We start from the raw sequence: 24,312 nt of genomic DNA, 5'->3' as shown, positions 1-24,312 counted from the left end.
AAATAATGAGTGTTCTATGATAAAAGAATCACCCGGTATAAAGTACCGTCAAAGAAAATATTCAGTTACCTGATTTTAATTTAAAATTCAGAGTATATACAAATTTATCGACGTTTATCACGAGCTGTAAACTGCATAATAGAATAATTGTTTACTATTAAAAAAATTTAAAAAATGCTCGTCTCCGTCAAACGTCTTTTTTGCTGTTGCCAAACAGAGGGGAGTTACAGTATATAGATGTAGGACAGCCTATTTTATTCTTATAATACAGCAGTGGCGTTAATGAAGAGACATAAAATGATAACCTCCGTTAAAGATACTCGCGAGCATCCCCGTATATTATATAATTGCAGTTCTCAGGGAGCGTCTTAAGAAAATCCGCTATCATACCGCCACCGAACTCCCTCACAGCGCGATTGCATCTTAAGTGTACGTTTGTGTATTCTGCAGTTAGTGATGGAAACCTCTTGTCCACGGGATCAACAAGTTAAGGTGGTTGTAGGACGTGACTGAGCACTTTTGAGTTTTGTGCATATATAAACGATGCTCGTAAATTTACGTCGCCCCTCGCGCGCGCAAACGGTGAACGGACGTCAAACAATTTATAAAAAAAATAAATAAATAAAAAATCAACTATTGGTTCGAACATATTATTTTCTTCTACGGCGACGTGGCCCTTGTTACACAGACGGTTTTTAATATACTTTACTGCATTCTTCCAATACCTGTCTGATTAATATAACCTCCAGCGCTGCTAATTTGAAAGAAAAGATAAACAAGGTACCCGCCATGTTATACTGATGCTCGCTAACTTCTTGATTGGAAATGTTTTACCCATCCATAACATAAATATTAGAAGTTACGCTGTGGTGTAATAGACACGTTAGTTTTTTTCTCATTTTATTTCGCCAAAACATCTCAGTAATTACTTTTCATAACTATATTTTCAGTTCATTATTTTTATTTTTCATTATATTTCAATAAGACATCTTTTATAAGGTGTGTGTCTTTGTCATCCACAGACTTAATCCGTTCTGTGATGTAGGTTAAACACAAAAGTAGTAATTGATATCCATTTTGTCATCGTTATATTTCTCAATAATTTTATTAATAAAAAAATAATAATATAGCACGAAACGGAATTTATTATTAAATTGTTTTAATTTTGAAATATCGGGTCGTCGTGGTGGACTGCTTAGTATTTATAAAATAACTTTGAAAACAAAATGTTTTATGTCAAACATATTTCTATTCATTATACCTATATTTTATATTCCAGTACTAAATAAATTGTTCTCGAATATTAATTTATGAGTGAATAAACAAAGTTTCAATACAGTATTAATATGAAAGTGAATAATCCTGTGTCAGTTATATAATCAAAAAACTTATGACATAATATCGACGGCCTCCGAGTAAAAGGGGTTAAGTCCATTTTTGTCGAATATGAGGTTAAGTCACCGTACAATTCAAATTGTTATTCTTAATGAATGGGTATAGGGGGTTATCTTATATCATTAGTATAGGCGATGTTATAAGAAAGAGAATTATGAGATAACACAAATAATATTGTGTATAAGGAGGTTAGTTGAGTTATCCTCTTTTGAACATCGGTATAATTTATATTAAAACGGTATAATTCAATATCAGTTTGTTTAAAATGAGATAAGTCGAGTTAACTCTTTTTACATTTATTTAAATTTATGAAGAATAGGATATATCCAGTTAACTTTACTTATTTAATATTTTACATTTATTTTATATGATATGTCAAGTTAACTTATTTTACATTTAAGTGTTTCACTTTATGAAAAATAGTATATAACCATATTATATCACTTGGTGGTTGGTTATTCGCTGTAATTATCAAGATTTAAGATATCCTTAACATGTATTATCATACTTTATTCCCGCCAATAATAATGTTAATTTAAAGAGTGATAACGAAATTATCACAAAATTACTTATTTTACTTAAATATTTGTTTTATTATAATTTCGTTGTAAAATTGAACTTAATCAATACCGTAAAAGTTTTTTTACTACTGCATAATATTATATTGTTAATTGTGATTATAAGTTACTAAATAAAGCTATAATGACAAGTAGAAGTAGAACTAAAAGATTATTAGACATGTGTACAAAAAGAACAAATATTGTAACATATGAGGCACAAGGTAATTTTCTATTTTAATAACGTTTATAATGTGATGCCTAGAGATATAATATTCTAGTTCATTAGTTTCATAAAGTTCTATTAAGTTGGATATTTTATAATGTGGTACTCAAACCAAAATATTTATGCCACAAAAATGTTGTTAAAAGAAATGTTTAATCTTATTATGTTATTTTTAATCTGTATTGATTTTATTTTGTTATTAGAAACTTGTTATACTTACTTTGTGATTAAGTTTTATACTTTTATGAAAAGGAAAATTTATAAAATGTATAGTTGATACAAAAAAATATTAAAAAAAGTCTATTTAATATTTTGACTGTACTTGTTTAGCATTTTATGGGTTTATTTTAAGTGTTATAATTTTATATTGAGAAAAAACCTTATTTTCGTTGTCCTGAAAAGTTGTGATTTTAAACATAACCCCTTTTACTCGGAGGCCGTCGATATGTAGGTTTATTATAGTGTTAAACTTTAAATTAACTGAATCATTGTTGTTAAATTTACTAATTTATTCAGTATATTTTGTTATGTACCAAATTTAAAAAAAAACTTATATGATCGCGATTTACAAGTCAAATATTTATTTTAAATCCACGTAAGTTATTTTTGATATAGTTAACTGTTCAAAATTCAAGGGTACATCATTAAATTTATATAAACATATACAATTAATATTAAAAATCACGTGATTATTTTCGTGTTATTATTAGAACACGGAAAAGGGTATGTTCGTGTGGCGAAATATTATGCGTGGGTAAAAAAAAAAATATTTAAAAAAAACAGTTCCATTCGAGTGTTATTTTAAGCATATATGTGTATTTTTCTGATTACTCCGTATAGTTTCTATCGCTGAATTCATTCATTTTTCACGTGAAAAATATAATGCCTTGAATACAGTCCAGGGTAATGAGTGCGTTTTAGTAATGAATACCTACACGTGTTTGTTTTCTGTTCACCGGACACAGGGTCAAGTGGTCCAGGGAAATGTGAAAAGCGGCGTGATTATGAATCAAAAGGACCTGGCACTTCAAAACGTCAAGAGACAGCAGGCGGGTAACTATTCGTGCTTGGCTAGCAACGTGGAGGGAGACGGCGAGAGCAACGTCGTCCGGCTAACAGTCATGTGTAAGGGCAATTTATGATAATATTTACTCATATTATAATATCTACGATGTACAGGAATATCCGAGTCTAGTTTAAAATAGCTAATCGCAATATTATGATATTTTACTATTTTAGGCTGCTTGCGTCGATTAGAACGTATAGTACGTTTACCACGTAATCCCAAAATAATGTATAATTTAAGTTATTTTATTGTTAGTTTGTCAAACTATTTTTGAAACTCTTAACAATAATGTGACTGTTGTAAAAAAATTAAAAACTACCTTGACCTGTATACAAAATGTATAACAACTACTGTTCGACTAATGTATTCTTAGCTCGTTTAATAAAATCAATACTAATCAACCGAACGATTATATAAACAATAAGAACGACATTTAAATTATTGGCAAACACGTAATTTTTAATATGGAACGCGCATTGAGAATAACTCAAAAGAAAACTATTATTACAACACATACGGTTCACGTCCGACAACACGTTTCAGTTGATTACGAGAACGTAGCGAAATTGCCTACCGACTGCCCCGCATTAGACAGTTGTCGTTTATGTAATCTGATAAACACCCAGTTTATCCACCATGATTTTAGCAATAGAGGAAAAGTGTTTTAATAAAAGTTTGTACGCATTCTCAGCACATACATTGTATGTAGTCTGTCCACCACAGAACATTAGTTTTATGTATACGTGTAAGCAAAAACTTATGAAACTTTTAAATTTAAGATGTTTTGTCAAATTGAAAATTGGACGATTACAATATATTTTTTTTCTAAGAAAAAAAAATAAAATCAACAATATTTATTACTCAACGATATTTTATATTATTAATATTATCACTATAGTTTTGAGACTTGATTTAAGATAGGTTCCAAATAGTACCATATATTAATATATTAGTACATTTCATTTACATTTACAATTTCATAAAATTTAATAGGTACCTATAATAATATGTTTATTTCGCATGTATATTGGACAATCAATATCCTACTACTTCACGTTGAAAAATGGAACCATTTATCATAAACTTAAATATAACTTTATGAACTCAATAAGTATAGTTTTATTTTTTGAATTTCTACATTTTACGATTCGAACAACCCAATTTACTTAAAATATATTTTCTAATAACGACATTGGATTTATTTAGCCTTATCAATTTTTACCAAATGATGATACATTGTAAATGTTAAACTATAACCTATGGGAATTAGTTTTTAATTTGGTGTATTTTTATCTTATGGTTGCATTTAATGAAATTGTTTTCAAACACTTAAACCATTATCGAGTTAACTTTAATTTTCATAGTTTTGTTTCAGGTATTATAATACCTACACTGTATCATTATTTGAAGTGTAATATAAACAAAAACATAGCATACAATTTCCATCTTATATATAAATTGAATTATTTCTATAAAATATACATAAATAACGTATTAATACATTTATATTTGCTAAACTGACATGATCCTTATTGAAATTATAATTTGCATTAATACATGAATTTACAAATATCTTAAAGATCATAAATAAGATAACACTTTATTTCAGATCGTTTATTTTACCAAGTCAAATTAAATTTCAAACAAGTAGTCTGGCTATGACTTGTAACAACTTAATAAATAAATTGGATTACACTGTAAAAATTACAAATAATCTTTGATTTATTAACATTTATTTTAGATAGATATATAATATATACATAATATTATATGATGTATTTAACTTGGTGAACCAAAAGTAAAATTGTACAATGATATTACAAAACAGAATTAGTATATTATGGTGTTTTAATAATTTGAATGGATCAAACCTCGAAAGAATTTTTAAAACTTAAACTTAAACTATTCGATTAAAGTGTATTCTATGATTATGTAAAGTACAAACAGTTTTAACAACATAAAATGATTTTTAATGTATAAACAACTATAACCTTATTTGGTAAAAAATACATGATTATAATGAATTATACTTATAAAAATAATGCATTGTTGAACTATTCGAATAAATAAACATTTTCAAATAAAAATTTGTTTGGTAATTTAATATAAAAATTCACATTTTGTGTTGAACTTGGACATTTGCCGTTAGTTTCCGTTAGTAATAATAATAATATATAACTCCTCTAATCAGAGGTAATTTCAATGAATATTGATAGAGGCCTATAACTTTGTTGTAATGGTCAAAAGTAGTTTATTTTTTTTAGTACAACTTTTTTACATACAAACATATTAGTATTACACGTATATAAATCTCGGCGTTATATTCACATACGTTGTAAACTTTAATTCACCTAGTTGTACATCGATGTACAATGTACTTTATGCAATTTTATGGATTTAACTTAGGTACTTCATTTGCTATTTAAACCAACGATATATTTTGTGATTTTTATCATAATACTACATTTGATGAATAAAAACTAAAATTGTTCAATTACTAATACATTTTTAGAAATTATTATAATTTAGAATATCACGGTATTAAACGTTTTGCTGTCAAAAAAAAATTGAAACCAATGTTTTGTAAATATTTGCTTTAAAGATTAGACATTTAAATTTATTCCAAGTCTTACAATTTTACGGGATTAGATATAATTCAAATCAACTTCTTGATACTCTTTAACATAATATTATGTGTAACAATGGCGTTCTTTTCGGCCGGTCCGCAGACAAACCGGTGTGCAGGCACAACCAGAAGCTGACGTATGGGGTGGCCCGGAACGAGAACACGGAAATTGTGTGCGAGGTGGATGCATATCCAGCACCGGACGTATTCAAGTGGACATTCAATCGGACGGGCAGCGTGGCGTCCGAAATCGGCAGCAACGAGGTGGTCCAACACACCCGACCGGGTGGAAGCGAATCCGGAAGTGGCGGTGGCGGTTCGTCGTCCAGCAAGCGTGGCAAACTATCCTCGGTGCTCACCTACAGTCCTTCAGTCATGGGAATGGGTGGTGGCGGTGGAGGTAGTGGAAATGGAGGCAACGTTGGAGACAACGATTACGGAACTGTCACTTGCCGCGCTTCGAACACCGCCGGACAGCAAATCGAGCCTTGCGTTTTCCACGTGATCGCAGCCGGTGAGTACCTATACGAATAATAATTATAACTATCAACATATTATATCTTCAACGGTAATAATATGTGCAGCGTTGCAAGCGTGTGTGCATATCAATAAGATTCACTTTTCGATACATCTGCTGGAATAAATGTAATTTCAGTAGAAAGAAAAAATGTTTTACCCTTAGACCTTGTAACGCCTGACAAATTTGGTTTTGAAGGGATTTTAAATCTATAAAATGTCCAAGATGTTCTTCGAAAAACCTTATAAATCGCACTTTATTAATATTTTTTAAATTTCTAATGTACGTGATATCTCCTTATATCCTCCTCATCTACACTTCGAAGAATAGACTCGATGCTTTGATAAATTTGCTCATCATTTTCCATAATTTACTTACCATTAATTTTCCCTCAAGGTGCTCATATTTAACGGGTCAACTTACCTCACGTCAAATTCTAACTATTACTTATTAGTAGGCAGGTACGTGAAAATAATAACATAATTTGGAATATTTGGAAATTTAATGAACTCATAAACTGGAATTAAGAGTTTTATCATTGGATTTTAATAGATAGGTAACAGACGACTTTAATGGATTACACTTAATTAGAAATGTCATTAATTTATAATTAACAAACAATAATAATAATAATAATAATATAATAGTTTATCGCTCAATACAACGTACTTTGTCTATTTTATTACGTAAATTGAAACTGCAATGATTATAGTTGTGGCTTAAAACGTAATTTCCATTTAAACTATAACTGTTACACATATTATTATCGTCATTAAATTCTGTACAATCGATTCGTTATTTTCTATTTGCCATGCGTTTTATAGTTAAATTAGGACTCGGAATTCGCGTCCGCATAACACATTTACACGTGGCACAGGATAAACGAATTAAAAAACATTAAAAGGCAACGGTCAATTGCGTTTTCCGGTAATAATAACTATACTGCAGTCGCATCGCGTCGGGTACAATGAAATTCGCAATCATTCGCTGCATTTGCGTACGGGGATTAGACGTAGGTATACGTCGTACATTTAAATACTCTGGGTTTTGGATGGGGAAATTTCGAGCGGCTTTACAATAATTGCCATCGAATTTTTCCCGCTTATTTCTTTTCAGCTCGGTGGTTTACGTTTAATAACGCCCCAGGTAATAACGGACGTAATAATTATATTATTATTATTATTCCAGAGTGTAAATGTATGGCCAAGGTTCGTAAACTTTTCAAGTCCGACATCACGTGTACGCTATAATATTATCGTGTACCTGAGATACCTATGTTGTTTTACAACGTGGCACACTATAAGATTATTCTTAGTTCATTTTTTCAATAACTCACGTAGTTCTGTTTGCATAAAATGAACGTGCATAAATTCAGCCACAGAACATTTGGTACCTATAACAATTATTTTCAATTTATTTCTGTATAAATTATTGAACACCCAAATATATTATAATTATAATTACATGTGTGGTTGATTTGAGCCACTGCACTGTCTATAAATATCGAGCATATAACAATGTCAAAAATAATAAATCATAAAAACAATATTTCATTCGAAAATTTAGTCATACTGTCATAGGAATGTATAATACATTTTGTATTTTATGAGCTATAAAAAAGTAGTACCTATAATAAATGATGTGTGTATAATTATTAGCCCGTTAATATATTTTGAAAACGTTTAAAACTTAAATAGTTTAAGAAAAATACGTTTTGTACCCACTTGTAAAATAACCCTTTTAGGCACAGCATGTAGTTTATGATATTTATAGATTTGACATAAAAACTAATAACAATGGATGCCTACTAGCAACTCTTTGATCAATAGGAAAAATTCATAAAATGTTATATTTTATTGTGTTCACTGTGATAGATATCAGTTACCTATTATGTTATATAATATACCTTTGTTTAATATTTACCAAATGCGTTGCCATAGTTTTAATCATCGCAGTATGTTAGCAACTATTAGTAATTATTAAATTACATGATATGATATAGGTATTCCATGCGATCGATCATTAAATTAATTATTTTACAATGAAAATAGTTCTGGCCATTGACGGCTTCAAATATGGCTACAATATTAAGCCTTTTATTGTTTTTTTTTGTTTTTTCATTTTTAATCAAATTCTTTAAACTGGAATTGCAATGAAATATGATATATATATATATATAACTGAAATATGATGAATTGACGACCAAAATATGTATTCACAAAATAACGCTGCCTAGCAATTGCATACAATTGCGTATCTAACCCTTTCCATAACACTGTTCTGTACGTTAAATTAATTTTAGGTTTGTGTAATGTTGCTAAAATTAACGAGTTTTAGAATTGTATATACCTAAATAAAAAATAAATAAATGTTTAAAACTATAACTAATGGTCCATAAAATTTAGAGCAAGCAATTCAATAGTGCTCCCCCAGCCGCACCCAGTAGACATGGAGTGATCATATTAATGATGATTTAAATTGAATTAATGAGTAAAATGTGTTTAATTTGAAGGAGCATCCATAGTAAATGGATCACCTGACTAACTATTATTTTTTTTATTATTAATATTGATTATATACAATTTCAGTTGGCAAGGCCATTAGTTTAAACATATTTTTATAAAAATCGAATACATTAAATTACATTTTTTTACATATAATAAGTAAAATAGAATAAATTTCTCATTGTAGTTAATATTACATTTGTTTATTCAGTCCGGAACCTTTGAGAAAGGGAATTAGGTGTTTGACCTTGGCTTCATAAAGGTTTGGGTGGATGTAAATTGAACTTTAGTTTTGCTTCTTTGTATAATATGCAACTTGCAAAGATGTGTTTGACTTGTTATTTGCTTCACACAATTTACTTGTTGTATGCTTCTTGTTTCCAATACGATATAATCATGTATTTAGCTGATTCCCAATCAAAGAAGGGTTTAAGTGGAGTGCCATGGTATTATATTTAGTTTTATTTCATTTAATTAGATCAGACAAACTTATTTTATATTCAAACTCCAATTAAAATAAATAGTAAATATAAAATTTACAAAAATATATTTATCTCCAATTTACAATATTATATTCCAAGAAAATGTTTTAAACTGTAGATGACGAGTTCAGCTAACCATATTTATACATTTACATAAAATACATAATACTTAACCATACTTGATTTTTTTTTTTTTAATAATTATTTTAATGATGATAATATTTAACTATGATCTTATGCTACAGATTATTTACAAACAAAAATTAATTAATTCCTTGAAACAACGTTTGATTTTTTTTCTAAGCTGCAGACCAATAAATATTTGATTTAATAGGTACATTGAAAATTATATAATTTGAAATTCGACAACGTTGGAGCCTATTTAGTATGCAATTGTGATGTATAATAGGGCCTATAGGGGTTCTTTAATTGTAGTAGGTAGAAATATATACACGCAATCGTGTTCCCAAAAAGGTAATTCGTACGCAGTCGGGTTCTACCCGCCCAAAAGATATCCACATTTTGCTAAAAGTCAAGACCCCTTGTCCGTTTGGAATTCCTAATAATATATCTGTTATTCCAATCGTCCGGCTAAATTGTAAGCTCGTCGCGTGGACGACAACGGAATTTAGGAATCTTAAAAAGGATTATATATGCATACTTTTATACTAAACTGTGGTTTTTCTTTTCGCAATCGTTAATTTTGTTCCTTTCTTGGATCGCAGTGAGACCCGACCCACCATTCAACTGCACTTCCGGTGACCGGACGCTGTTCTCGGTGCACGTGTGGTGCACGCAAGGGTTCGACGGGGGCGTCGCTCAACGCTTCGCCTTGGAGGCGTACGACTCAGCGGGCCGCGCTGGCGCCGCTGACGGAGGGCCGTATGGTCCGGACGACGGGTACGGCGGGCCCGCGGTGGCCGCAGATGGACCGGCGCCACCCATGTTGGCCAACCTGACGGCCGACCGACCGGACTTCACGCTCCGACAGCTGTCGCCGTCCGTCGGGCTCCGGTTGGCCGTGTACGCGTACAACTCGCGTGGTACCAGCGACCGCACGTGGCTTACCGCCTACACACTCAACTCGGCCGACAAGCAGACCACTTCCGGTACGTACAACGATACTTACATAATATATGATTATTGTTAGCCGTTAACACCGTATCGACGCCAAGTATTTTGTCATTTCCGACAACTGTTTAATTGATGTGTACAACATGTTCCGTCATATTTAGCCGTCGTGACGTTGATACACTATTATCGTTTCGTCAAATTTCTTCTATTTATGATTTATCCAATCTAATTATAGATTGTATAATTATTATACATTAAAATTTGGACCGGTGGTTCTCAAACCGTAGTATACAGGGGGCTACATGGTGATACGCAGAAGACCGTGTGGTGGTAGTACGGAAAATTAATAAATGAATACTTTTACTAATGTTTGTAGTAGAACTTATATTATCTTATGGTTTGTGTAAAAAAGTACTAAATGTACTGTTAGATGTATTTAAATTATTATTGTTAAAAATATATTGAACGTAAAATAGTCAAATAGACGTACATGACCTATCCATAATTCACCAGTGTGGTACGCAGGTACGCAAAAACAAGTTTGAGAATCTCTGATTTAGACGATCAGAGCATAAAGCATCGCAGAGTATAAATTCGTGGAGTATTATCAGCCCTTGCCACTCCACTTCTCTTATTAACACTACAGTATAAACGTCCATAAACAAAAAACCGTTTTAAATTTTGATAATATTATACGTTTAACATATTCTATAATATTCCATAAGTTATCTGGCTTAGAATAATAAAATAAAATTATTGGCGTTAAAACTTAAAAGCAAATAATAAATCTAAAAATATCACTATTCAAATAATAATATTTAAAAGACTTGAAACATGTTGAAAATTGAATAAACCTTACATAAATACTTCGGGCTGTTAAATTTACAGAAATGTAGGTGGTTAAATTGGTAAGTTATGTATACATTACAGAACTACAACTTCACTATAAACTAGGTAGGTAATAATATTTATTACAAAAACTTTATGGTAACTATTTTAATGCAAATAAGAGTTACGTATCTGCTTCACAAAAAAAATATAATTATATTTAATTATAAGCAGAATGTATTCACTTATAATATTTACATAATATTACGTTATTATTGTTTAATAATTATTATTGCCTTAAAATGTTTGGTGTTTATATAATATATTTATATTTATCAGATAAAAGCACTGATATAATATATAGGTCGTTTAAGTAAAAACTGTTTTCACTGTTAATTTTATTATCAAATTATTTTAACAATTTTTTTATTTTTTGGTTTATTATGTTAGGCAGTTTTAAAGGTATCGACACTAAATAGCTGAAAAACAAAATATACTTGTTTATAGAATCTATTGACACCGAAGTAAGAAACATATACTAGCCAAGATAATAATATATAATATTATTTTATGCATACACCATACAATGTTTTTAATTTATTAATATAATCACAAATTATATAAAAAAAATAATGAAAATAATAATCGTAAAGGAAACAACTCTTATTTTAGAGTCTTTCTCAACTGCATACTATTATTATGTACCTAGTTATACAACTTTATACATTACTATAAGCTATCTAGTACAATTAAAAAAAATTCTAATTTATATTTATATAAATGGGTATTTTAAATTCGGTACCTATATTTCATATTTTACTGTAGTTTTAAACTTCGATTTGGATAGGTATGATATTGAGCAACCTTTATACATAGGACGAAATTGTTTGGTTGACCAATAATGCGATGTTTGGACTTGATTTTGTTTTTAATACTTTCAACAAACCAAGCCCTTATGTGTCATAAAAATAAATTTTTTAACCACCCTTCCGGTTACTGACCGTGCGCGTGTAGTCGCTGTAGTTGTACATATTGTTATTTTACGGTCGTTGTACCGCGTTAACGATTATTATGGTTGTAAACACCGTAGAGGCCTCCACCTCGGTGGTATATGTATACAGCTATATACGCGTAGACAACTGCACAACTGCAGCTGAAGTATTTTAATATTATATACCTCCGTCGGTGTTCTACGAGTCTCCGAAGAACTGAAGAATACGCATAAACAATGTCATGTAAAGATATAATATTATATTATCATAGTCATAACCATTTATATGTACCTATCATGTTTCCATATACCTATGTTTACTCCGGTTCAGTTATGTTCCTTTCAAAACCAACTAATACACAGTACGTACTCTTTAAATAACCTCAATGCCCAACCAAGACCAGTCTATTTTGGTATTACATGGTTAAAATGTTGTATTTTATACTTAATTAAAAATATATTCATATTTATATATTTTGATACATAATTATATCATGTATAGGTACTTACTCATATAAAATTAATGAAAAATGGAGACCTGTAAAATAGTTATTTTTATACAACAAAATCACATAAAAATATTTCCCCTTCCATATCCTCCATGGAAACTGATATTTTAATTTTTTTTCCCTCTATGCGGCGCTCTTTAGATGAACGTATTATGCATACATTAAATTTACGTTCACGCATTTGCATGTATATAGGCCCGGCTGAGATATTAACTTATTCAATATTCATGCATAAGTTGATAAAGCTATTTTTTTTTTCCTATATTAACAATTCTATTGTTTTGGTTAAATGATTCAAGTATACGGGGAAAGCACAAAATATACATTTTTTTATATAAAACTATACCGATTACCGACATACCATATCATTAAGTTATATAAAATGGATAAGATCGATATGAAAACAAAGGCTTATATATTATTTTTACGAAAACCCGTTATTTTCATCCCATAAACAATTTATGAAATATAATAAAATAAATCAATCATAATTTATTACCTTTCATAAAAAGGCTTTCAACTATAACAATTACTTGGAGTTCTAAATCTATATGGCAATAAGTACTTATAATATGTTCCAAGGTATTAAATATTGATAATTTGTTTTTCGTCGGTTCGTTATATAAGAGTTATAATAATTACCTAAATATTATCCTAAGAAAAAATGTTGATGAATACGTACTATACATAACGTGAATATTTATACAGGTACTGATATGGATTTTATAGTCTAGAAAAAAATGATAATATAAGATTATTTGTGTCTAAAATTCTAAACCATACCTATGAGGCTATGCATACCGCATACAATACACAACGTTTTCTAGAAATATACTTTTATATTATAAGTTTTGAGTTCTTAAGACATGCAATTACTATAAAAGAAATAGTTTCCCATAAAGCTATAAAATAAGATTTGAATAAAGTTGTATTATAAGTATGCTAATGCAAATTCGAACAACGATAAACCTAACATATTCTCATATTATATCAAGTTTGAAATAGGTATATATATATATTATTCATAAAAGTTGTAAGCATTTGATTATATTTTACCGTAATAATACTAAATTTTCATTTTTTAACTACTTTATTAGTTTTATGTTCATAACTTGTTTAAACAATTATTATTCTATGTGATTACTTATTTTTTTTTAAATATTTACATAATAATTTATGTCTACAAAATTTTAATAGCAATTATTTTTAATAGTACTGACTAGTTTTAATTAATTGACATCGATTAATTTTGTACTACCGTTATATTTATACAAATACTTTGTATTTATATATTTTGAAAATCATTAAAACATTTCAATAGCCGTTTATGATATAAAACCAAAAATGCATTCATTTACACAATGTAATATGTATCTATGTAATTAGAACCTATCCAATAAAAAAATATAGATCTAATAAATTTGTAAATCCAACAATTTTATTAGACTTTATTAGAATTTTATTAGAGCCAACATTTTACGTTCATCTATGAAATGTTATTTTAAATATTAAATCATGTGTAAACATTTTCGGTAGCATTTTATGTTAACAGTATGTAAAATAATTACCACAGAAGTCAAAGATTAATCTTGCACATTAAATACAAATAATAATACAAGTATACCCAAATTATTTACAAACCATTATTTACTCAATTTGAAATAAAATTGAGCTGTGCGTAGGCTATAAATATATTGAAATCCATAACCACTTCAACTCAAGTAAAAAAAATGAAATTTAGACAGATCCCTATGTTTTGTACTTCAACGACTACAAATTAATAATTAATTAAAATAACGATATTTTTGGATCCAGTTATTCACGTGATTTACTAGCATCAGTGTAAATACTATAAAAATAGTAATAATAATAATAATATCTTAAAAATATTGTAATGCAATATGTGAATAATTGGAAAATATATAAGCCCGGATATAAACCTATATTATATACTACCTGTATCCACGTATAGGTACAGGTCCGCGCAAAATGTGTAATAATTAATACCATGATGTTATATTAACTATAATAGGGGTCCCTACAATGTAGTTTATTTAAAGGAGAGAATTTATTTGTGAACGCCAGAAGCGTTGTTTTATTCAAATTTACGGATTTGTATACATTAAATTTGCAATCCACTAACGCATAAATTTGTCATTCGATAAGAAAATGTTTAGATTATTCGCGCAATATCGCCCAGCACCACCACGTAATTTCCTCTGGGGGCAAACGCGTGTAGATATTTCAAAATTCGAAAACTTTTGCAGTTAACCTATTTTTGATATAGTCAGATTTATAGTATATATATTATTATATTTACCGATCGTTTGGATTCATCCACGATAAGGCGTTCAAATCACACAGCACGCGTAATATCTCGGCCGTCCAGTATGACTATATACGTTCAACCCTATAGTTGATATTAACTAAAAATTAATAATATATATTATTTTATCAACTCCACTAATTGTAGACTATTGTACAATGTGTAATTCGTTATAGTATTCAACAAACTATATTCTTCTGCTTCGTGTTCGCTGTCACAGATAGGATCATAGTATTATTATTCAATCAGTGCTAAGATAACGACAAAGAACGTGTTCATGTCTTCCTTAATATTTAGGTATATTAAGTGCGTTTAACGAGAAATTTTTATTATTTTCATCTAAGCATTGATATGTTGTCACTTTGTTAAAGTATCTGATAATTATTATATATGGCCTAGTGCACAGATGTTGTAAGTGACATTTTTTGTGAAATTGAATACAGTACTCTATACAATTCTCCATTGCATTTTTCATATAATGTACAAAATGTTGTATGTGTATGTTTAATATACAAAAGATGGCATTGTTGTTTGAAACAAATACTGGGGTTTAAAAACGTACCTAGTTCAAATGTGGTACAATTGCTTATCACAAAAGTATATGGGAGTTTGTGTGACAAAATAACAAGACATAATATTATTGGTAGCACAAATGTGGCAAGTGCTCTTACCATATTTCTTACCAAACTTCAAATGCCTGTACTGAACAATTTGTTAATTGTCACTTAACACACCTGTGCATTAAACCATAGTAATATAATATAATAGAAGTACGATTATACGGCGTCCAGTATTATAGGCAAATTCGGTGCATCATACAAGTGGGCTATTAATAAAGTTATTAGTTATTACTTAAAAATGGTATGAAAATACCAGGTGTACGCAGCACATAACCTTAAATTTGACTTACAGTGTATGTATTACCTACTTTATTTCATTAAAAAACCATATAAACTTCCAAAATCCTTTTTAGCGTCACTCACTTCGGTGGACGTGATCAGGTTTCCATGAAAAAAATTAATTTTTCTTTACCAAACGTCATTTGAGTTTACTTTCTAAGGTCAACGCCGCATAATAGTATACAATATAATATTATCATACAAACAATATTGTTTAATTTCGGTTTTACAGGTTCGTCTGCCGTGGGAGCCGGTGGCAACGACCGTTTCCGGCTGACGCCAGTGGTCGCCGGCCTTTTGGCCATCACCATTGTGTCAGCCGTGGCCGCAGCTGCGGTGATGTGCGCCCTCCGTGTACGATCTCGGCGGCACCGGAACCAACGTCGGCAGGACTTGTGTGGCGCCGGAACTGGCAGCGTTATGGGTGGAGGTATTGGCGGTGGAGCTGCCGTAATCGCCGTGTGCAAGCAGAAAGCGGACGACGACGACGAAGAGTACGCGGCGGCAGCATCGGACCCAGACAAAAATCCAGACCTGATCCCGCCGACTAAAATTAAAAGTGCGTTTAACAGCATATTTGCATTTATTTTAATCTCAACCTCAGTCGCACACAATACGGTTGTGTTAAAGACGAACCTTCTTTTAATAATAATTGCACACCTTTTAGCTTCCCATCAAAAATATATTGAAAATACAAACGAAAAATTTACGAAAGTAAAAAAAAGTGTAAAGGGGGATAAACTTGGTCTATTAGCATCTTAGGCAAAAGTTATTGACACGGCGGAATCACGATAAAGGATCTGAATAATTTTGTGTTACATAGGTTAATATAATTAAATAATACATATATATATATATATATATATTTTTTTTTTTTTGAGCATTTTTTAATGTGATTCAATATTGATAACCTTCGTAAGCACTATATATATATATATATATATTGACATTGAACCTAATTATATAGTTGTATAACGCTTCTATATTCTATGTCAATATTATTATAGTCACTGTTTTATATAGGTATCATTGCTTTATTTTTTAGTTTTTTTTTTACGTTAGGGATGGTTTTTGTCTTTCAGAAATTTTTTTTAATTAAAAATAAAATTCCACGTTATGTGCAACTATAAATCATTGTTTTAATTTTTTTTCTAAATGTAATGAAATTTTCGAATTTAATCACGCGATTTTAATTAATCTTATACTGGTTAAAATATTAGTAAAAAATCATATTATTTATTTATGGGCCATAAAGTATAAAAACATAAAAACCTATATTAGTTTTAAACAAGTTTAAAACAATATTATTTTTTTTTTCAATAATAAATACAGTAAAGCACTTATATTTATTTTTGTTTTTCTAGTGCACAATAATGTGTCGTATATATTTTGTATTTCACAATGATATTTTTAGTCAATTAGCTAGTAAACAAATCAATTAAATTATCCACCAAATTCATGGTCGTTTACCTCGCTCATCTCCGATGATAAACATTACTTGCTTGGTACCATTTTCTTCAATTTTGATTTATTCCGACAATGAGTAAGTGTATCTAAATAATTTAAAAATTATAATGTAAACGATCATACCATATACTTTTACTTACGTCGTTCTTTGAATCCCGAAATTACGTCATGTGGAAAGTTATTAAATATTCCAATATGAACGGTGAACCGGTGCACTGGTTGTGATCACAAATTGTGATTCAGCCCCGCATGGGTTTTCAAGTTTTTGATAATTGAATTTCACCTTAAGTACCTACGTTGAGTGACCGCTTTACCGATTAATAATGACGTTTCCCACACGCTTAAACGACTCACTGGTCAACGGGTCAAAGTCATTATACGTGTAAATAATTCGAAACTTTATTATAAAAAGCACCGGAAGCTGTATATAAATAACAAATAATATATATATATATTTTTGTAACGGTAAAATACCAATAGCAACTTACAGTATATATAATATTTATGACATATTTTACTAGACGTAACGATATATTTCCGCCAAGTGAGCCCGAAACGATTTGATTTTCCTACACACCATGTTTATAAAATTGAAGTTCCGTTATTGCAGCAATTGAACAAACGACATAATCTATATCGTATCGGAAACACTGCATTCCAAATATTGCATTATAATTGTTGTGAGCCTAGCTAAATAATATGTTACGCTGCGTATGTACCTACCGTGTGAAATTATTTGTTGAAAAAAAAAACACTATTTTTGTTGATAATCATCATCGAAATTACTACATATAATATTATATTAATTTAGGCGGAAGCAGAGGCAATATCGGATACCGTGTTGTCCAACAACAGCCGATGATGGGATTAAATGACAACGATGATGAAAACTTGGATGCTGCCGAATCATCAGACGATGAACGATCCGGTTACCCGACACTTCCGGTCGACGGTATTGGCTCGCGCCCATCCGTCAGTTCACTCCGACACGTGAGTCCACTGCGCATTTCATTTGATAATACGTTCATAGTTAATTATAGCAATAAAATGATAACGATTTTCAAAAGTCAAAATCTAAGTTATGTAATATCCGGAGTAGTTCAGTGCCGCATTTAGACATTTTGCGCTGCGGTGCAAAAAAAAATTTGCGCCCCCTAAGCTCCGGTGAAAAAAAATTGCTCCCCCCTATGGGGCCTAACCACGGAAAATATGGGAGATAGATCCTCATTAACCTTTTAGATTTTGAGCACAAAAATTTTACACTTTTTGAAATAATGAGTGTTCAATGATAAAAAAAATCACCCGGTATAGTGTAATCGAAATGGATTTCCGTTTCACGAACTTCTATCATAACGTTTAAGTTGTTTTTAGGTTCATGTAATGCTTACACATTTTATCCATTTCGAGAAAGGGAAAACATTATTTTGAATTTAGCGTATTTTTTTTAATTTACACTATACGGAATACTTTTTGTAAAATATCTACCAACAATTTCCACATTAGCATTGCGTAGTTATAAAAAAATAATGAACTAATATTAAAATGGAAATATAATGTACAAAACGGTATAACACATAATATATTCATGAAATAATTAAGTTATTCGTTATTAGCATATTATGTTAGAATTGTAACACTATTCCAAAAATAGTATGCTACCTATATTAGTTAATACAGATATTATATAGTATATTAGGAGGTATACGTTATTGATATTCAAATAATGAAAAGTAGTACTTACTCGATTTATAGCTCAATATTACTTATTAGTAGGTATATTATTAGTATATTATATTGTTATAAATTACAACCATGTAGGTTTAAGGTTACATGCGATTTTTTACCGATATAAGTAGTGTAAATTAACGGTATAATGTATCCATTTCAAGAATTGGATACAATTTGTGTCCATTACATGAAAATAAAAACAACATCATGATCGCTATGATCGAATTATATGTATTGGATATCAATTTCAAGAAAAATTCGATTGCACTGTACGTACTGGATGCGACATACATACACTAAATATTATACGTATAATATAACATTATAACTTAATATAAATATACTACTAGGTGTATTAACTGTTATGGTATTATCAATCTGCATAATTATTAAAACAAATTAATGTGACAAACGCATCTAAATATAATAATATATAATCTCGACAAACATATAAATTGGTAAATTAAAATTAAAACTACAATAATATGACATATTATACTATGACATCAGGTGTTTACTGACCATCTAGAATGTTCAATTTATTATAATATTGCATATTACATAATAGGTATTTACGATATATTATGTTATTTTTATAAAATAAAACCCAATGAATATTAAATTATATTTTATACCGTTATTTGTATTTATAGCATAGTATATTTTTTATAGGGTATATTTAATTGTTATTTTTTTATCTGTTTTTCTCTCTATCCGTATACTCAGTATCTACAATTTACCTAAAAAAAAATTATAAATTATAAAGTTTTATATTTTGCTTGTTTTTAATTTAAATAACTACCACACATACACGCAGTAGGTACTCATAAATCAATAATAATCCAATTAAAATAATATTATACTGCGATTTTTTTATATATATCCATAAAATATAATAGATTACTTTGATGATACAAATGTATGGTTAATGTTAATACTATCTTTAATACTCATTGGAACAACCATTTTCGGGTATACCACTATCCATTTAGTTAATCACAAATCTGTAGAACCGTTTATAATTGGTTGGTAAAACTTAAGTTAGATAAACATTTCGGGTACCTATTAGCTGAGAAGTTTGTGTGATATACATTACCTCAAATCCTGAAACACCCCTGAAGTGATTATAGCAAATCTATTATCACATCCTTTACCTATACACAGAAAATCAATTCTGCTTCCCATTATTCAGTGTTTCGTGAAGGGAAAACATGTGATTTAATTTGATAAATTGAAAATCTTCGCACATTTTTTTATTAAAAATACATTTTAATTAGTTATTAGCATTCGTAAATGAAAATATTGTGAGCCCAGTTGAATTGAAGATAGGACAATATAAAACTACAAGGTTTTATAACATTATACATTCCATGCCTATATTAACTATAGAATTTAATGAAAATTCGCATTATTGAATAAGATATTACAAAATTATGTTTAAAAGAAACGTAATCCACATAACAATATTTGACCTATAAACGAGTTATATTTTATATATTAATTATAATATTATGTATTGAAATAAAAATTAACTAAAACAAAAGTCCATTGTTTAAATTTTGAACAAATGATTATTTTTCATATTCATTAATTTTTTTGTAACTCGATTACTCAATCGTATTTAATATTTAAATGTTATTGGAAGATATAATATAATAGTCTTTGCAATGTAGTTATTTCAGTTAACTAATATGTTTGCTACACAAGTGAAAAAATTTAATATATTTTAATTAAAGTACTCAAAAACTAAACACATACGTAATAAAAATGTTTAAGGTGATTTTTTTTTAAAGATCAATATCAATATAAAATTGTTTAATGTTGATTACAGCCTGCTACATCAGTTGGACCTGGTTATAGCAACAACGGCTATAGGCCTGAACAACATATGTCGACAACCATAGCGGTATCATCCCGGTTACCACCTTACCATCATCGGGAAATCGTTACGGTCCGAACTCCATTGATGTCTAGCCAACAGGAAAGCTGCGTTTAAATATATTATTACAAACGTGTATTCGTATGATAATATTATTTTATGTAATGTATACATAAAATACATAGTCCTATAGTCCTAATTATTATTATTATTATCATTATTACTAATATTACCCAATATTATTATTATTATTATTATTATTATTATTATTATTATCATTATTACTAATATTACCCAATATTATTATTATTATTATTATTATTATTATTAATTGTATTGTGAATGTATTTTGTTAATATCTTCCTAAATGTATATTATTCAAAGATTTTTCCTCTGTTTATTTTCCCCATGTTCGTTTCTAATATTTGTACTCATGTTGCATCTAAGTGTTTGTCATTAAAAACTAAACTAAATTCATTTTTCGTATAATAATTGGCTAATTGATAGTATATAATATGCTCTTCTATTGTCTTTTGAAGTAATCCATGACATTTTGAAATTTTTTTTGTACCGGAATATCTTAATCATGAGTCATGGAAATGATTATTGACAATTGGAATTATCTAAATGAAATTATTATTATTAATATGATCTGTTTCTTATTTAATATTGTCTCGTTAAATACTATGTGATGTTTCTGACCTTCGAATTTATTAATGATATGTCCGAATCTAGTACGAAAATCGCACCACATAAATATGATATTATGTGGTGAGTTTTTCAATACATAATGGTTGCGTTTAGTGTTACGCCCAGCTAGGACATAACGTAATAATTCCGTTAAATTCGTGTTAGTTTCTTTGAACTGTATCAAAAAGTGTGTAATTCAAAAATGATTTCAAGTAAATAGATTTTAAAAAAACAGATTCCAATACCCGCCTAAATTTGTATACAAACATCTTTGTTATAAACGTGGTACCAATCTTGGAAACGTCCTCCATAATACTATTTCATGTGTTGAGCGTGAGGCGAATAGACGAATTCCTTGCGTCTTCACTTTAATGTTTAATTTTATCAAATTTAATCTAACCATGTAAAACTGTATAATAATAATATCTATATTATAACATCCATAGTGAGTAATTTACCAAATTACCAATAACGCTGGTTTTTTGCTGGAAGACAGTTGTTAAGTGTTATAATTTTTGTAAAAAATGATTTTCAAATTATATGTGTTTAAATTTATTATATTAATGGCTAGGTAATAATATTGTTGTTGTTTGTATTTATAAAGCTGGAAAACAATTATTGTTGAAGTGAAACTGTCATTGATTCGCGTACCAGCGACATCGTTAGTCTACTGAGAGATAAGGTATGACATTTAAAAAAATGTGTATAAACTTTTTATTATTATTGATATAAATAATATTATATTTTATGTAAATATTTAATAATAAATATCGGTATCAATAAAGATAACGAGTTACCCGTAGTAATTATTTATTTATAGGTATAATAGTTTAATTATATGCCTAAAGAAAATATTAATAATGATACTGATATATTATAATACATTTTTAAATTAAAAACACACACGATATTTTTAAATTTTTATTTTATATTTTGAGTAGGTAGGTAGCTAGATCTGTAAAATATTATATTTTTATTTTGTCAATTTATTATTATATATTATTATCATTTATTAGTTACCTAAGAAACATTTATTTAATTTGTAAGACATTAGAAATTACTACTATTCGTTTATATAAATAAACATTTTTTTTGAGGGGATTTTATCAAGTAAATTTAAATTTGTATTTTAGGGAATGTTTAATGAAAACTATTTTGTTCAACTACTAATTAACTAGGTATATAGTAACACTGTTTCATCTTAGAATTTAGTTTTTCAACTGAGTTGATAATTACTACTAAAGTTTTTTTTTTTTTTTAATTTGTATTAAAACTTTATTATTATATATTATTATTTATTAGTTTATTTCTTTCCCGACTTTCGGTTTATATTATGTTCTATATTGTACTATATTATTATGGTGTTATATTAGAGTTAATAATCTTTTTACTATCAAGTATCAACGCATAAATAATATAATTAACATTTAAATTATAATATTATGTAGTACTTTTTTTAAGTTTTTAATAGCTCTATGTTCATTAATTTAAAAAAATATTTACATAATTAGAAAAAAAGTTGTTTTATTCACGTTGTCGCTACTTATATAATATAATTAAATATAAGTCAATAAGTGTAATCGTATTCGCACATATAAGATGCCAACTCTGTTTAGAATTTAATGCTATTTTTCTTTCGATTATAATTAATGTGTATTCAATCGAAGTTTAATTTACAAATACTATCCGTGTGTGTTTATATACAATATAATGTGTAATATACATTTAATAATAATATATACTTCTATCATATCTATTTAGAATTATGCATAATATAATAAATACATAAATATATCGATCAAAATTTGTTCGTTTTGTCCTAAGGACGGTTATTAATATTATTAAAACTATTATTATTACTACAATTAATTAATTATTATTACTGAGTAAGTGTGTAAATTGTGTTTGATTATTATTCAATCGTTAAAAAATTGTTTTACGAAAATATACATGTGACGATTTTTTCTTCATATCTTGTTTTTGTTTTTATTTTCGTATTTACGATTTGATGAGTCATACTATGAACGGGATATTGATCGCTTACTTTGGCTGAAGGCTTCAGCCTGAAGCATAACTAAGTAATAAGTCTAATGAGAAACTATAAAATATTAGATACTATTGAAATACCTACATATTTAGTGTTGCCTATATATCATATTTATAAGATATATAGATATATAGATAGATATATCGATATTAGATAACAACTTAATATCTAAAATATGTAAAAATATAATTATCAATAGCAGTTAAAACCATAATTTTCCTACTAATCCATATTTTTTTCTTCCGAAACAGGTAAGTATAATATACATTTTCAATGAAGATTAGAACTATACATTACTTACTTTCTATCTGTTCAATATTGTAGGTTCATTTTTATTTCAAATTATAATAAAATTTATATTTTTACTAAAAAGTACAATATTTCATTTTTAAGAAATTATCTACTATTCAAAAATATTTTAAATTCTTTTTAGTAAGTATTTAGTATTTATATTTACTATTTTAATCCATTTGTCAAGTTCTTAACTAAGTTTAGGTTAAT

At 28.6% G+C, this 24,312-nt stretch overlaps 1 protein-coding gene across 1 annotated transcript in view; it reads left to right on the top strand.

Moving 5' to 3' along the window:
• LOC100166234 overlaps positions 1–21,292 on the top strand; it is a 567,258-nt gene extending 545,966 nt beyond the window's left edge. The window contains exons 9-14 of the mRNA XM_001952454.5: positions 3,144–3,303; positions 5,974–6,384; positions 10,099–10,482; positions 16,233–16,559; positions 18,279–18,457; positions 21,027–21,292. Coding sequence (XP_001952489.2) covers positions 3,144–3,303; positions 5,974–6,384; positions 10,099–10,482; positions 16,233–16,559; positions 18,279–18,457; positions 21,027–21,191 — 1,626 coding nt within the window. The 3' untranslated portion in view covers positions 21,192–21,292. The remainder of the gene's footprint in view (positions 1–3,143; positions 3,304–5,973; positions 6,385–10,098; positions 10,483–16,232; positions 16,560–18,278; positions 18,458–21,026) is intronic.
• Positions 21,293–24,312: the final 3,020 nt, after the last annotated feature.

The sequence above is a fragment of the Acyrthosiphon pisum genome, chromosome X, assembly GCF_005508785.2.
Source record: "Acyrthosiphon pisum isolate AL4f chromosome X, pea_aphid_22Mar2018_4r6ur, whole genome shotgun sequence".
Lineage (NCBI taxonomy): Eukaryota > Metazoa > Arthropoda > Insecta > Hemiptera > Aphididae > Acyrthosiphon > Acyrthosiphon pisum.
This window is presented reverse-complemented; position numbering and strand designations above follow the sequence as displayed.